At 46.7% G+C, this 13,091-nt stretch overlaps 3 protein-coding genes and 1 non-coding gene across 10 annotated transcripts; 3 read left to right on the top strand and 1 right to left on the bottom strand.

Annotated features, from left to right (window-relative positions):
• The first annotated feature begins 79 nt into the window (after positions 1-79).
• Positions 80-2,567, top strand: LOC112873881. Of its 2 annotated transcripts, XM_025936974.1 has the most exons (3): positions 80-711; positions 2,151-2,208; positions 2,340-2,567. In XM_025936974.1, the coding sequence occupies exon 1, from the start codon at positions 130-132 to the stop codon at positions 655-657; it is 528 nt and encodes a 175-aa protein (XP_025792759.1). In that variant the 5' UTR covers positions 80-129; the 3' UTR covers positions 658-711; positions 2,151-2,208; positions 2,340-2,567. The 2 variants fall into 2 exon arrangements, with proteins under 2 accessions (XP_025792759.1, XP_025792758.1); XM_025936973.1 differs by having other exon boundaries at positions 2,151-2,567.
• Positions 2,568-3,194: 627 nt separating this feature from the next.
• On the top strand, positions 3,195-4,725 carry LOC112873878 (xyloglucan endotransglucosylase/hydrolase protein 31). The gene is made up of 3 exons (XM_025936969.1): positions 3,195-3,578; positions 3,691-3,908; positions 4,028-4,725. Exons 1-3 carry the CDS (start codon positions 3,234-3,236, stop codon positions 4,389-4,391), a joined length of 927 nt encoding a protein of 308 aa, XP_025792754.1. The 5' UTR covers positions 3,195-3,233; the 3' UTR covers positions 4,392-4,725.
• Positions 4,726-5,106: 381 nt separating this feature from the next.
• Positions 5,107-9,287, bottom strand: LOC112873877 (E3 ubiquitin-protein ligase RFWD3-like). 6 transcript variants are annotated; one of them, XM_025936967.1, is made up of 13 exons: positions 9,118-9,287; positions 8,317-8,395; positions 8,137-8,226; positions 8,024-8,068; positions 7,841-7,891; positions 7,666-7,719; positions 7,477-7,578; positions 7,130-7,240; positions 6,885-7,018; positions 6,751-6,790; positions 6,216-6,278; positions 5,943-6,124; positions 5,107-5,826 (listed from the first exon to the last, which is right to left on the bottom strand). In XM_025936967.1, the coding sequence occupies exons 1-13, from the start codon at positions 9,153-9,155 to the stop codon at positions 5,334-5,336; spliced, it is 1,482 nt and encodes a 493-aa protein (XP_025792752.1). In that variant the 5' UTR covers positions 9,156-9,287; the 3' UTR covers positions 5,107-5,333. The 6 variants fall into 6 exon arrangements, with proteins under 6 accessions (XP_025792752.1, XP_025792753.1, XP_025792748.1 ...); XM_025936968.1 differs by having other exon boundaries at positions 7,856-7,891; positions 9,118-9,286; XM_025936963.1 differs by having other exon boundaries at positions 7,666-7,713; positions 7,856-7,891; positions 9,118-9,281.
• Positions 9,288-9,801: 514 nt separating this feature from the next.
• On the top strand, positions 9,802-9,962 carry LOC112878435. Its single transcript, XR_003225760.1, has one exon. It is a non-coding gene; the product is annotated as a U1 spliceosomal RNA (small nuclear RNA).
• Positions 9,963-13,091: the final 3,129 nt, after the last annotated feature.

Raw genomic sequence — 13,091 nt, 5'->3', positions numbered from 1 at the left:
TTGTGCGGAGAGCTAACGGGCCCCGAAACATCGAAAAAAAGGGGGGCGGGGGGGGGGGGGGGGATAAGCAGCAGATAGCTCTTGGGCTTTGGGCTTTGGGCTTGGGCCGAACGGAACAGAGAGTCAGAGATGCCGCTCGCCGCGTGCACCGCCGGCGGTGACGGCGGCGCGGCGGCGACTTGGACGCCGCCATTCTGCACCATCATGGCGGTCGACACGTCCGACTTCTCCTATCTCTCCTGCCCGCGCTGCGAACTCGCGCTCCCGGACGGCGCCGTCTCCTGCTTCGCCTGCGGCGGCGGAGGCGGAGGCGGAGGCGGCCAACCAGCCCCGACCCGCGTCTACCGCCTGCTCCTCTCCCTCGCCACGCACGACCGCGTCGTCCCCGTCGTCCTCTTCAACCGCGCCGCCCGCACCCTGATGGGCTGCCCCGCCGACGACCTCGCGCGCTTCTTCGCCGCACACCCGGGCTCGGCCCGCGCCGCCGCGGAGGCTCTGCGCGGGGAGATGTGCCGGGTGGTGCTGCGCGCCTCTGCCAGGAACAAAAGGAGCACCGGCGCCGCAGACGAGCGACTACGCGTCGTCTCCGTCGTCCCGCTTCGCGACAGTTTCCGCCCGATCGTCGACGCCCTCAGGACGCTGTACCCGCGCAGCTGATGCTCCTCGTTGCCGTAGTGCCACCATGGCACACAATGGCGTTAGGATTTAGAGGTTGGTACCACCATTCTGTTCGACGAAATGCTTGGTTTGTCTCAGATTATGAACCGACTTTCAAGTGCATTCTTCTTTCACTTGTCTGATTAAATTGCCTAGTTTCGTGTCCCTAACGTTAGTCCCAGCGATCACCATGTCCTCTTCAGATTTGAGCAAATTTTATATAAGATTATTCGAGCACCTAGACAAGAACATTTGGAAATCATCGTCGCAAACATCCTGAACTGTGGAAGTAGAAATGGCCAGGTGTGCGCAAAAACTTTAATTCTCCACAATGACTCGTGTTTTTAGTCCATCTCACTCAAATATTATATATACCTGAACTTGCATTTGCATCCAAGACTCGCAATGCTACTTTAAGTTCTGCTGTCTTAGCTCGCTGCTGCTCTGATTTCTTCTCAGCCATTTGCCATTTCGATCAACACCACGAATCCACAATGGTACAGTTGCATGCAGTGGCTGTGATAAGATTATCGTGAGATCAAATCATACTTTCCTATTGTTCCCTTGTTGCTCTGATAAGATTATCATGGAAGATCAAATCAAAGTCCCTATTGTCCCAGACATATAAGAAGAGGTTCAAATGTTCAAAGAACACTATAACTGAAATCCAGAACTGATATTACTTTGTTGACTATTCTATGCTCAAGCAGTGTTCACATTACTTTCTTCCCAGGAAGAAATCATGTGCTATATTTCAACATGTAGATGGGCTGTGTTTTTTCTCTGCTTCACATTTTTTCGTTGGTGTCGGCAAGTGAAGCCAAACTAAAGGGGGGTCCCGGTGTTCTGCTGTATATGTCAAGTGCCATAGAGGGGCCCGAGTATTAAAGATGCATATGCCATATAACTAATTGTTGCTCAAGATTATGAACATTTTAAGCATGGGTCCACAAAAATTTCATTGGGTTGGTCGTTCATAGGTGCATCTAATTTCGCTCCGAGTGTTACAGGAGTAGTGTCCACATGGATGCATCTGCAGGAAGCTAGATTCTCTAGATCTAGACCTCGATCATACTGATCCAATAGGTAAGACATGCAGTTTTAAATTTTCAAAAAAAAAAAGACATGCAGTTTAACACATTCCAGAAAACTTTCTTCACCAGTTACTATCTGCACAAGAGTCAAGAGATGATGTTTGCCAGTAGAATATAATAGTAAACCTCAAAGAAAAAGAGGCTACCAAAAAGCAGAATATTTGTTTTATCAGTTATCTTGTTAGAGCACTGCAGATTGCAGAATCAAGTGTGATCGGTCCAATTCAATCCAGTTCTAAGGACAACTGAACACCAGTTGCGTCGGGGGTTTCAGGCCATTGCAGCGAGCTGAACAGTCAGAAACTGAAGCTGATCATTCACCTTCAGAATTCAGAAAGGCAGTTTTCTGTGCGCTTGTGACGATGACATCTGAATCTCATGATTGGCCCTCCTGTGCAGCCTGTGACGATGAGGACGACACCAAGGAGCAGCCGTGCAGATGCATGCTGCGTCAACAGTTGAGCTTCAAGAGTTTGTCCTCGACTTTAAGCTCTGCCGCTTTGAGTACAATCTAACTCAGCATCGGTCCAAGTGTGATACACTAGCGAAGATCTAGTTGGTGCGAATCATATCTTTGAATTTTTGCAGTGCTGCTGGTGAGCGTACTGATTAGCCAAATGATCCAAGGTGTGAGCTACCACAAAGAGAAAGACCATCATTCAAGCTGAGGCGATCAGTGGTGTATCATTTTCAGTATGCCAGTGAACCGTGTGTCGGTAGTGATGGTGAACAGCAATCATGTGTATGACTTAAAATTGCACTGAACATGGAATTGTTTTTTTCTTTTTCAGCAAGTTAAGATTTTTTTTTTGGTGATGAAGCAAGTCATTTTCGTCGAATTTGTGCAATTTGCCGATAATTTGGACCGTCTGGGACACAAATGCCAAGCCTGATTAATGCAGGAAAGAACTTTCTTTTTTTTTACTTGGATCAAAAGGAAGGGGTGAGAAAAATTTACTAGATAATCAAATCTCAACCCTTTATTCTTTGCTGCTGGCGGGTAATAAACCCAAAGCGCGGCGTCATAGCATACTTGGCCGCCAGTGTGAAGAATAAACAAGGAGCATGGAGGCGTTCGCAAACCAAATGCTTACTGTTCCAGGTTCAGTTACTCAGTATTCACACGATCAGAGTTTGCGAACAACTCAAACCAAAAGTGTAGGATTCACGTAAGAAAGCGTGCGACGCATTTCTTGTGTGAGGGGTGACAGTATCCGAGTCCCTTGCGTTTTCTTATGGGGCCAAGATCATGTTCACTCGTAGTGCACTGCACTTGTTCATCCTGGGCCCCTAATCTCACAAATCTGTCCCCACTCTCTTCTTAAAAATGAATTCTTAACAACATTTTCCTACTCCGTGGGACCGTTACCATACAGGCCTCTGATCTCGCCTATAAAAAAAGCCTCTTGCAAACCGAAATTTTATCGATTTATCACACGCAACGCACACTAGATCACTAGGCACATCTAGCACTATCACCAGATGGCAAGGTCGGTGCAGCGGGCAGCTGCCCTTCTCCTGGCAACGGCATGCACGCTTGCTCTGCTCACGCTGCAGCTGCAGCCCTGCGCCGGCCAGCAGCAGCCTCCCTCCCCCGGCTACTACCCCAGCGCCACGCTCCGGCCGTCGTCCTTCTCCGAGGGCTACCGGACCCTGTGGGGCCCGCAGCACCAGACGCTATCGCCGGACGGCAGGTCCCTGACGCTGTGGATGGACCGCAGCTCCGGCAGCGGGTTCAAGTCGGCGCGGGCGTACCGGAACGGCTACTTCGGCGCGTCGGTCAGGGTGCAGCCGGGCTACACCGCCGGCGTCAACACAGCCTTCTACGTGAGTAATGCCCCCCCCCCCCCCCCCCCCCCTCTCTCTCTAAATGCAATGGTGAACACTGATGCTCCGCTGGGACATGGTGCTGATGAAATGCAATGCGTGGCTGCTGCAGCTGTCGAACAGCGAGGAGTACCCGGGACACCACGACGAGATCGACATGGAGCTGCTGGGGACGATCCCCGGGGAGCCGTACACGCTGCAGACCAACGTGTACGTGCGCGGCAGCGGCGACGGCACCATCGTCGGCCGGGAGATGAGGTTCCACCTCTGGTTTGACCCCACCGCCGACTTCCACCACTACGCCATCATCTGGAACCCCGACCAGATCCTGTAACTCTCTCTCTCTCTCTCTCTGCAGGAAGATGATGATCCGACAACACATTTCGTAGCTCGTTTTGTACGGTCACATGACCTGCAAGCCAGACGATTCACGATTGGTTCGCCTGCAGGTTCCTGGTGGACGACGTGCCGATCCGGCGGTACGAGAGGAAGACGGAGGCCACGTTCCCGGACCGGGAGATGTGGGCGTACGGCTCCATCTGGGACGCCTCCGACTGGGCCACCGACGGCGGCCGCTACCGCGCCGACTACCGCTACCAGCCGTTCGTGTCGCGGTTCGCGGACCTCAAGATCGGCGGGTGCGCCGCGGACGCGCCGCAGGGCTGCCGACCCGTGCCGGCGTCACCGTCGGGGTCGTCGGCGGCGCTCAGCCCGCAGCAGGAGGCCGCCATGCGGTGGGCGCAGCGGAACTCCATGGTGTACTACTACTGCCTCGACTCATCCAGGGACCACGCGCTCTACCCCGAGTGCTGACCTGTACTACCGCACCGCTACACACTGCAGAGCTGAGGGTCGTTGCAATTTGCAACTGCAGCTCCCAATCATATCCAAATCAAACGCGTGTCTAAGCGCAACTTAGAAGTAAAAAATAAACAGTGGAAAAGGATGCAAATTGCTTCAATCCGAAAGAAGTTATTAAGACATGGTACGAAAAAAATGAGTCCTGAATTTGGTCGAAAGGGTATCAAGAAGAACAAGTGAATGCCTGATGTTACGTCTTATAGTGATGTGCAATGATGATACTGGTACGATACAAACTGAAAATATCGGCATAGCAAGAAGCATCTCTAAAGTGTGACAGATTGCTACTCCCACCGCAAAATAAAAACAACGTTTTATTTTTTAATATATAATTTTACTATATATCTAGTGTACATCTAAATGCATAACAAAATATATATATTTAGAAAAACTCAAATGAATTATAATTTGATACGGAGGTAGTAGTTTGCTACTCCCAACGGCTGGGTCGATGTAGCAAGTCCAGTCCACTCCATGGAGCAACCATTCCCACCTATAATTCCTACTCTCTGTTTCAAATTATAGTTCGTTTTATCTTTTCTATATACACAGTTAATATCTAGGTGGATAGCAAATACAATGTATCTAGAGAGCTAAAACAACCTATAATTTGAAATGGAGGGAGTAACCATTTGTTCCCTTGATTTATGGCACAATGCAGCATCAGTAAAACTCCAGAACATGGAATCCCTGCCCTTGACAGTGATATATTGGAGCCTCTTACAAAATTGCACATCTTGGTTTTACACACCATTTAGCAAAAACTGTACAGAGCAATAGTGGTCTGTACTTGTACAACAAAGGGTTAGTGAATCGCCAATGTTTATTTGTTAGCATGCAAAGCTACCGCAAAACAAAGCTAAAGAATGAAGTCAATCGGTTTTCTCTGTTGTGCTACCTAACTGTGAAAACCTGCAGCTTCTCAGCACTTAAGCACCCAAGGTACCTCTCCCCAGTTGAACTTTCAGCAAACCTTAGATCAAGGATCGGTTGTCTGTGGGGCCTGAGATCAGTGTATGTCTGAAACGAAGGCAGCCGCCATGTCCGGACTCCGTACAGCGACTCATCACCATAAGCAAAGAGATGCTGATTGCCTCCACATGGTATGATTGCAGACTTTGACATTCGCAAGTCACTTACATTACCGCTGCAGGTTTGGTCCTTGGCAAAGGATGTTGTGGTGGCCCTCCTTAGGAGTGTATGGTGCCCTAGCTTTCCTGAACCAGTGGGTGCTGGTGATTGTGGTGTAATCGCTTGGGGTGTGGCGCTATCATCTGGCAGCTCAACTTTCGGGCGGTAGGAAGCCACCAGGAGATCACTTGATGGAGGGGCGCATGCAAGAGAAATGCAGACCCCTTGGTTTTCCATCCCACTTAGCAAATTTGGCCTGAAAAGAGCCCAAACTTGAACATTGGAACTACAAATAACCAAATCCAACGTTTCAAAGACCATGAGAAGCACATCAATTGGAACTGTGTATGGACTTTTCAAACTAAAGCATACCTGTCTTCACCACCATCAACATCCCAAATGCAGGGTCCTATAGAAGAAGCAGAGAAAACCTTTCTGGAACCACTGCCATCTACAGCAGAGCGGATTGTATGGACTGGGTGTGTGGATAAACCCATCATACAATGCAAAGGTGCTGAAGTTTGACGAATATCAAAGACCAATAGCATCCCATTCTGAAATTTTTTTTATAGAAGAATTTCTGTTCAACCCTCCAAAGTGCACAAAAAGCTTAATAAAATCACAACAGCATACTGAAAAGTCAACCTGTAACCCAGTATAAAGATGAGTCGAACTAGTATGATCCCCTGAACAGGACCAACCAGGAGCCTGAAGGATATTGAAACATAGAAGATTAACAGGTCATCATAAACAATTTCACGTTTTCGCTGATTCTCTTACTTAGTAACTGCAACACATATTCACTAATTCACCTACTTAAGCAATTTCACATTTTCCATAGTTTAATTTAAAGAAAAAAGTATACATGTCTCTGTCAAAAACAAGTGCTCTGGCATTTTCCATTTTCCACAGTTTAGTTTAATATTCTGAAGGTTAAAGTGCTTGCCCTAAGTGATTTTCTGATATCCAAGAGCTAAAGCTACAACAACAGAACAAACAGAAACAGAACAGACCTGCAGATAGCCAGCCTTAAATAACAGAAAGGACCATCCATAGTATTTAAATACTTTAGGAAGAAATATATGCAGGAACAAACTTTTGGTAGCAGTTTTTGAATCAGCAGAAGAAGAGCATAAAAATACTTGCAAGTTTTGTGAAATTGCAAAGGTTAAAGAATCACCGGTAGATTGTATTGAAGGACAACATTGTTGGTTGCCATGCTGAGACATAAAACATAAGCACAAAGGTCAGATATCAGAGTAAATGTTAGCAAGACAATAGTGAGATAAAAAAACTCACACTTTATTTACAGACCTGAAAAGAGACAACTTCCTGCCTAGTGATGCAAAAACAGCATGCCCCCTAGGCAGTATACAGATGTCCCTAATAGCTTTAGTATCAGGAGGGAGGTCGATTTTCTGCATTCCCTGTCTAGCAAACATGCTGATCTGTTGAAATAAAGAATTCAATTGCCAAAGGTCAATAAGCAACCAAAATTTGCAGTAAAAAGCATAATTCACCTGAATTCAATAAGCAAAAGCATCTGTTTAGACATGCACCTTTGTCAGGATGTGTTCAGCACCAACTCCAGGTCCCCTTCCAGAAGTGAGTATAACCTGACTTGATGCATCTATGCCCATGACCCGAGCTCCGTCAACCAAAAACTCATTCTACAAAACATAGATGTTGATAGAGTCAATGAATGATAAGGTTCCTTCATAGTTCTACTGTTATAGACTGTGTGATTGAAGTTGGAATGACAAGTGGCTGGCATATGCTTCATAAGTAATAGTACACAGGTATAGCTAAATTAGGCCGCATAGCCAAATGGAACCAGAAGATAAATCTCAACATAGCAACATCAAGTATAACAGAAAGAGGTAATCAGATTGCACTAAAAACAGACCTGGAGAACGAAACTGCACAGATTTCTATGGTCAATGTCCTCTGTAAGTGAGGCAATTGGCTCTGCATCTGGCGTTCCATCTGATGTCAGCTCTGTCATTTTCTTCAAAATTGATTGTAAAAAATGTTAACATGGAAGCTTTTATTACTATGACTAATTGTTAAAAATTGAGCGTTACTAGTGCTCTACCTGTTTCTTCGAGGTTGATTCGTATATTACATTTTGGTGCAACATAATCTGCCTCTACAGGTAATACAAGGAAACATAAAAGGATTAATTATGGCCCTCTATTGAGCGTGTAAAAGATTTATGCACAGAAATATTGCTCAATTTAGTTTAAATACATCAGTAAGGGTAACCCTACTTTTTGTGCAAGTACCTTATGCTCTTTTATCTCCTCAAGTAACTTTGCTTGCTGCATGGAAACATAAAGAACGCATAAGCTTTGGGAAAAGATATGCAACCTGTGGTAATTGCTAAAGGACAGAGTTATACTATTATCAGGTTCAAGTAAAAATGCAGATGGTACAAAGAAAAGGGAGCTTACTTGCTTCTCAAGAGATTCATTTTTCTCTCTCAACATCAATACTTGCTGCATAAATCAAATAAGCATCACTAGATGGTCACAATACCTTCAATGAAAAGTAAAGCGTAACTAACCGTTTCAAGATCATTATTGGGAACAGCAATCTCTGGTACATAGAGGTTGATAATGTTGTTTTCTTTATATCTCTTGCCACATTGAGGACACTAATAAGTATACAAATAATGGATCTGATTAATCAGAAGGATTCAGCCAAATAACATTATTATTCTGATACAATTAAATAGGCAGCATACCGGTGCTTTTTTCTTGCCGCACTGTAGCAACCACCTCTCTAGGCAGTATCGGCCATAGACATGCCCACAGGGAATGCAACTAGATGTGGCATATCACACAGTTAGCAATTTAAGACCCTCCACTCATAATGATTTGAAAATAAGCAGGTATGTGCAACTAAATCAGCAAAAGTCCAAAATCCTAACACATAATAAGTGTAATTTTTTATCCTTAGCAATTTTCTAAATGCCTAATTGATTAGAAAATAATAATAAAACCCATGGACCTTGACATGCTTCCTGCCTTGATCAACCATAATTCACAGGCTGGTGGATTAATGGACCCAGGACATTCGGTTCCATACTAGTCATACAATTACCCTTTTCTGGCATAACAGTTACTGGTACAGATCGTAAACTTAATGCTATTTCTTTTGTCATATTCCTAGCGTTCAATAAATTTGCCTATCAGGCAGAGTGATATGCTCAAATAATCTCCAGTGAGTCAATACACTTATGTTCAGAACAAGAGACTTCTAAAACACATAGCAACTGTACACTCATAGAAATCCTCTCATACTACACCCAATTATAGAGCTCGTGATTCCGAAAATTATGGTTTCAGTTAATCCACGGTGGCATGAGATCTGAAGCATAAATTACAACTGGTTAGAAGCTATAGCAAGCCGATTCCGAACATTATGGTTTCGGTTAACTCACGGTGGCATGAGATCGGCAAATTACGAGAAGTTCAGGGCCACACGAGACGGCAAGTTTGTTCGCAAATCAACGAAATCAATGTAGCGTACAATTCCTCCTCACCTCACGCGATGCGCGCCGTCGGCGGTCCACGCGAGCATACAAATGGGGCAGCTGGGAAGGTTCGGCCCCTCCGCCTCGCCTCCGCTCGCCACTGCCTTACCCTCCGTCGCCGAAACCCTAGCTTCCCCACCGCCACCGCCACGCCTCCTTGGACCCTCGCTCTCCTCCTCCTCCTCCTCCTCCTCCTCCTCCTCCTCCTCCTCCTCCTCCTCCTCCTCGCTCTCCTCCTCCTCCTCCTCCTCCTCCTCCTCCTCCTCCTCCTCGCCCCCTTCCTCATCCGAGCTGGACGAGCTCACTAGTACCACAGTAAGACGGGGCCCCGCCCGCCGCGGCCGCCTCCGCCGGGAGCCCGACCCCGACGGCATTGCGTGGCCGAGCCTCGCCGAGAATGGGGGAAAGAGGAGAGGAAAAATTTTGGAAGCAGTGGCGCCGGTCGGTGTGGTGAGAGAGCCCGAAAAGGAGGTCGGCGCGCACGAGTCTGAAAATCTTATGGGCTCTCCACATGGGCCGCAGAAACAGCCCACGGAGAGAACGAATCGACTCCCTCCCGCGGCAGCATCAGCGCGGCAGGGTGAGGCAGGCGCGAGGCGCGAGGCGCGTTTCGTTTAGTACCACCACGCTGCCTCACGCAGGGTGGGATGAGGGAGGAGGCTACATAACCATCGCCCCTGCCCTCGTTCCAACATACTTACCTGGACGGGGTCGACGGGCGATCAAGAAGGCCCGTGGCCTAGGTCAATGGCCCACATTGCACTTGGTGGGTGCGTTGGTCTACCATCTCCCCAAGTGGGAGAGTGGACGTCATAATTTGTGGTAGAGGGGGTACGCGTTCGCGCGGCCCCCGCCAATTCTGAAAATTAAATTTTGGTCCAGTATGTTCTTATAAATTGGGCTTATAAATATTGTAGCTGGGCTAGTGGAGGCGTGTGCATAGGGGTTCTCAATCAAAGAATTTTTTTAAAAAAAGGGTTAAAAAGAAATTAAAATTTGAAAAAGGGTGCCGGTTTGGAATATTTCGAAAAAAGGGGTCTCCCGTCCAATGAAAGGGCGGGATAAGAGTTGCCGCCCACCCAACGGGCGGGGGGAGGAAAACCTCTTCGCGAAAATAGCCAACATCCCGCCGTTCCAACGGGCGGGGGTCTTCCGAGGGACGTCCCGCCCTCCAGCCGTTGCAACGGGCGGGGGACCTCCCGCCCAGCGGGTGGGACGTTCTGGCGAGGGGCATCCCGCCCCCCAACGGGCGGGAGGTCGCCGGGAGGGGCAACCCGCCCTTCCAACGGCCGGGATGTCTCCCCACCACCTATTTAAGCCCCCCCACCCCCTAATTCTCATAAAATTCATCAAAAATCAACAAAAAAGAAAAGGAGGAGAGGAGAGGAGGAGAGGAGAGGAAGCGGCGAAGCCCTGTCCACACGTCGGTTTGGAGGTATTATAATCGTATAATTATTAATTATTTTTTACGAATATTTGTTAGAGTAGTTATACGTAGAATTCAGTATTTTTAATAGCTTTTAGAAATATTTCTTAGGGTAGTTCTGTTATAAATAGTTTTTAGTATTTTCAATTGTTTTTAGATATATTTCTTAGAGTAGTTATATTTTGAATAGTTTTTATAATTGTAGTAGTTTTTAGATATATTTCTTAGGGTAGTTATATTTTGAATAGTTTTTATAATTGCAGTAGTTTTTAGATATATTTCTTAGGGTAGTTATATTTTGAATAGTTTTTATAATTGCAGTAGTTTTTAGATATATTTCTTACGGTAGTTATATTTTGAATAGTTTTTATAATTGCAGTAGTTTTTAGATATATTTCTTACGGTAGTTATATTTTGAATAGTTTTTATAATTGCAGTAGTTTTTAGATATATTTCTTAGGGTAGTTATATTTTGAATAGTTTTTATAATTGCAGTAGTTTTTAGATATATTTCTTAGGGTAGTTATATTTCGAATAGGTTTCAGTATTTTGAATAGTTTTTAGAAATATTTTGTAGGGTAGTTCTGTTATAAATAGTTTTTAGTATCTTCAATTGGTTTTAGATATATTTCTTAAATTAGTTATATTTTGAATAGTTTTTATAATTGCAGTAGTTTTTAGATATATTTTTTAGGGTAGTTATATTTCGAATAGGTTTCAGTATTTTGAATAGGTTTTACAAAAAATTTGTTAGGTTAGTTCTATTATAAATAGTTTTTAGTATTTTCAATTGTTTGTAGGAATATGTCTTACGGTACTTATATTTTTCATGTAGATATGGTGCAGACACCAGAGCTCCTTGACGCGCACATCGACGAACGGCACAGGTCGTACCTGGCTGCGGTGGAGGGGCAGGAGCTTCACGAGTTGCGCCCTCGTGTAGCAAAGGAGTTGTTGCACCTGGACGACCGCTGGCTTGACAGGTGATACTTTATATTTTTTTACGAAACTAATGTATAGCGTGTAAGATAATTGTAACCACAATGCAAAATATACAGGTTACGTGAGGCTGGTTTGCTGCCACTCGCACGTATGCTTCAGGCCGGCGACGGCCAAGACGGTGGCGCGAAGAAGCGGATGCAGCTGGACCGCTCTCTACTTGCAGCGTTGGCGGACAGGTGGCGTCCGGAGACGCACACGTTCCACTTGCCGTGCGGGGAGATGGCCCCCACGTTGCAGGACGTGTCGTACCTGCTCGGGCTTCCCATTGCGGGTGAAGCTGTTGGCCCGGTTGCCGTGCCACCTTTCTGGAGGGCGGAGCTGCAGGAGCGGTTTGGTTCAGCGAACCCGCCACTTGTTGTGAATGTACCTGATTTGCCCGGCCCCGCCAAGAGTTGGGTAATACAATTTAGGGTACGTCCAGTTATTTTTTATTTAATTTAATTGAATCATATGTGAGTATCTCTAAGTTTTGAACAAATATATTACAGGCTCAGGATCTGCACCCTCTGGCTGGGCAGTACGAGGTGTCACGATACCTGGAGGCGTATCTGTTATGGTTGTTCGGCTGGACTCTTTTCTGCAACTCTACCGGCAATTACATGGACAAGATGCTCATGCAATACGCGCGCGCGATTGCGGATGCGGAGCCGGGCCAGATACCTGGGTGGAGCTGGGGATCGGCAGTGCTTGCTGCGACGTACCGAGGTCTTTGCCAGGCCTGTTTGAAGACGGAGAGGACTGCCGTCATCACAGGCTGCCCACTTCTGCTGCAGCTATGGTCGTACGAGCGATTCGCCATAGCACGTCCCCTAATCAGCGAGGAGCCTTGTCCACCCGAGATGTACGGGATGTGGGACGAGGATAGCCCCACGATGGGTTCGCTTTGGACAGATCGACGGGTAAGTTCTTTTAAGCTCTTTAATATACTGTTGTACGTTTCTGTATACGAGGAGTACCGATGCAGTTGTGTAATTTTTTCAGATGAGCTGGGCACATCAGCAGGTCCGAAAAGCATACCCTCAGTTCGTGTCCGAATTTGATCGGATGCGGCCACAGGATGTCATCTGGACACCGTACACCGCTGCGGCTATCCAGACACGTGCGCCGCATGGGTTGTCTTCCCTCTGCACGCGTGACGAGGAGTACTGGCTGACAAAGGCAAACCTAGTGTTCGATATTCTCATCGAGCCATACTGCGTCGAGCGTGTGATGAGGCAGTTCGGGCGACGACAGCAGTTTCCTCTCGTACCTCGAGCGTTCCAGGCCGTGCCGCGCAACGTATACGAGTAAGTTTGTGATAACTCGTTTTGTATTACTTATATATTCGTTATCATAAAGCAATGTTGAATTTCAAATATTCGCAACAGATATTCGCGCAGGGGATATCATGCCAACGAGGTGAACTGGGTCGTCAAGATGCAGGAGCACGTGCAAGGGTGGCTTCACGCACGTGACAATGTGTGGGACGAGTGGCACCCACACACGGACGCGTCATACGGCGCATACCTCCGCTGGTACCTCCTTCGCACGCGTCCGTACGTCACTGTTTCACGTA

Source organism: Panicum hallii, chromosome 9, assembly GCF_002211085.1.
Source record: "Panicum hallii strain FIL2 chromosome 9, PHallii_v3.1, whole genome shotgun sequence".
In the NCBI taxonomy this organism is placed as follows: domain Eukaryota; kingdom Viridiplantae; phylum Streptophyta; class Magnoliopsida; order Poales; family Poaceae; genus Panicum; species Panicum hallii.
This window is presented reverse-complemented; position numbering and strand designations above follow the sequence as displayed.

Bases quoted from the DNA above. Each gene is read 5' to 3' on its own strand.
- LOC112873878 (XM_025936969.1), top strand. From the start codon at position 3,234: ATGGCAAGGTCGGTGCAGCGGGCAGCTGCCCTTCTCCTGGCAACGGCA. The intron at 3,579-3,690 runs GTGAGTAATGCC...TGGCTGCTGCAG, and splicing joins GCGTCAACACAGCCTTCTAC to CTGTCGAACAGCGAGGAGTA. The intron at 3,909-4,027 runs GTAACTCTCTCT...GTTCGCCTGCAG, and splicing joins TGGAACCCCGACCAGATCCT to GTTCCTGGTGGACGACGTGC.
- LOC112873881 (XM_025936974.1), top strand. From the start codon at position 130: ATGCCGCTCGCCGCGTGCACCGCCGGCGGTGACGGCGGCGCGGCGGCG.
- LOC112873877 (XM_025936967.1), bottom strand. From the start codon at position 9,155: ATGCTCGCGTGGACCGCCGACGGCGCGCATCGCGTGAG. The intron at 8,396-9,117 runs GTGAGGAGGAAT...TGCCACATCTAG, and splicing joins GACGGCGCGCATCGCGTGAG to TTGCATTCCCTGTGGGCATG. The intron at 6,125-6,215 runs GTTGACTTTTCA...AAAAAATTTCAG, and splicing joins ATCTTTATACTGGGTTACAG to AATGGGATGCTATTGGTCTT.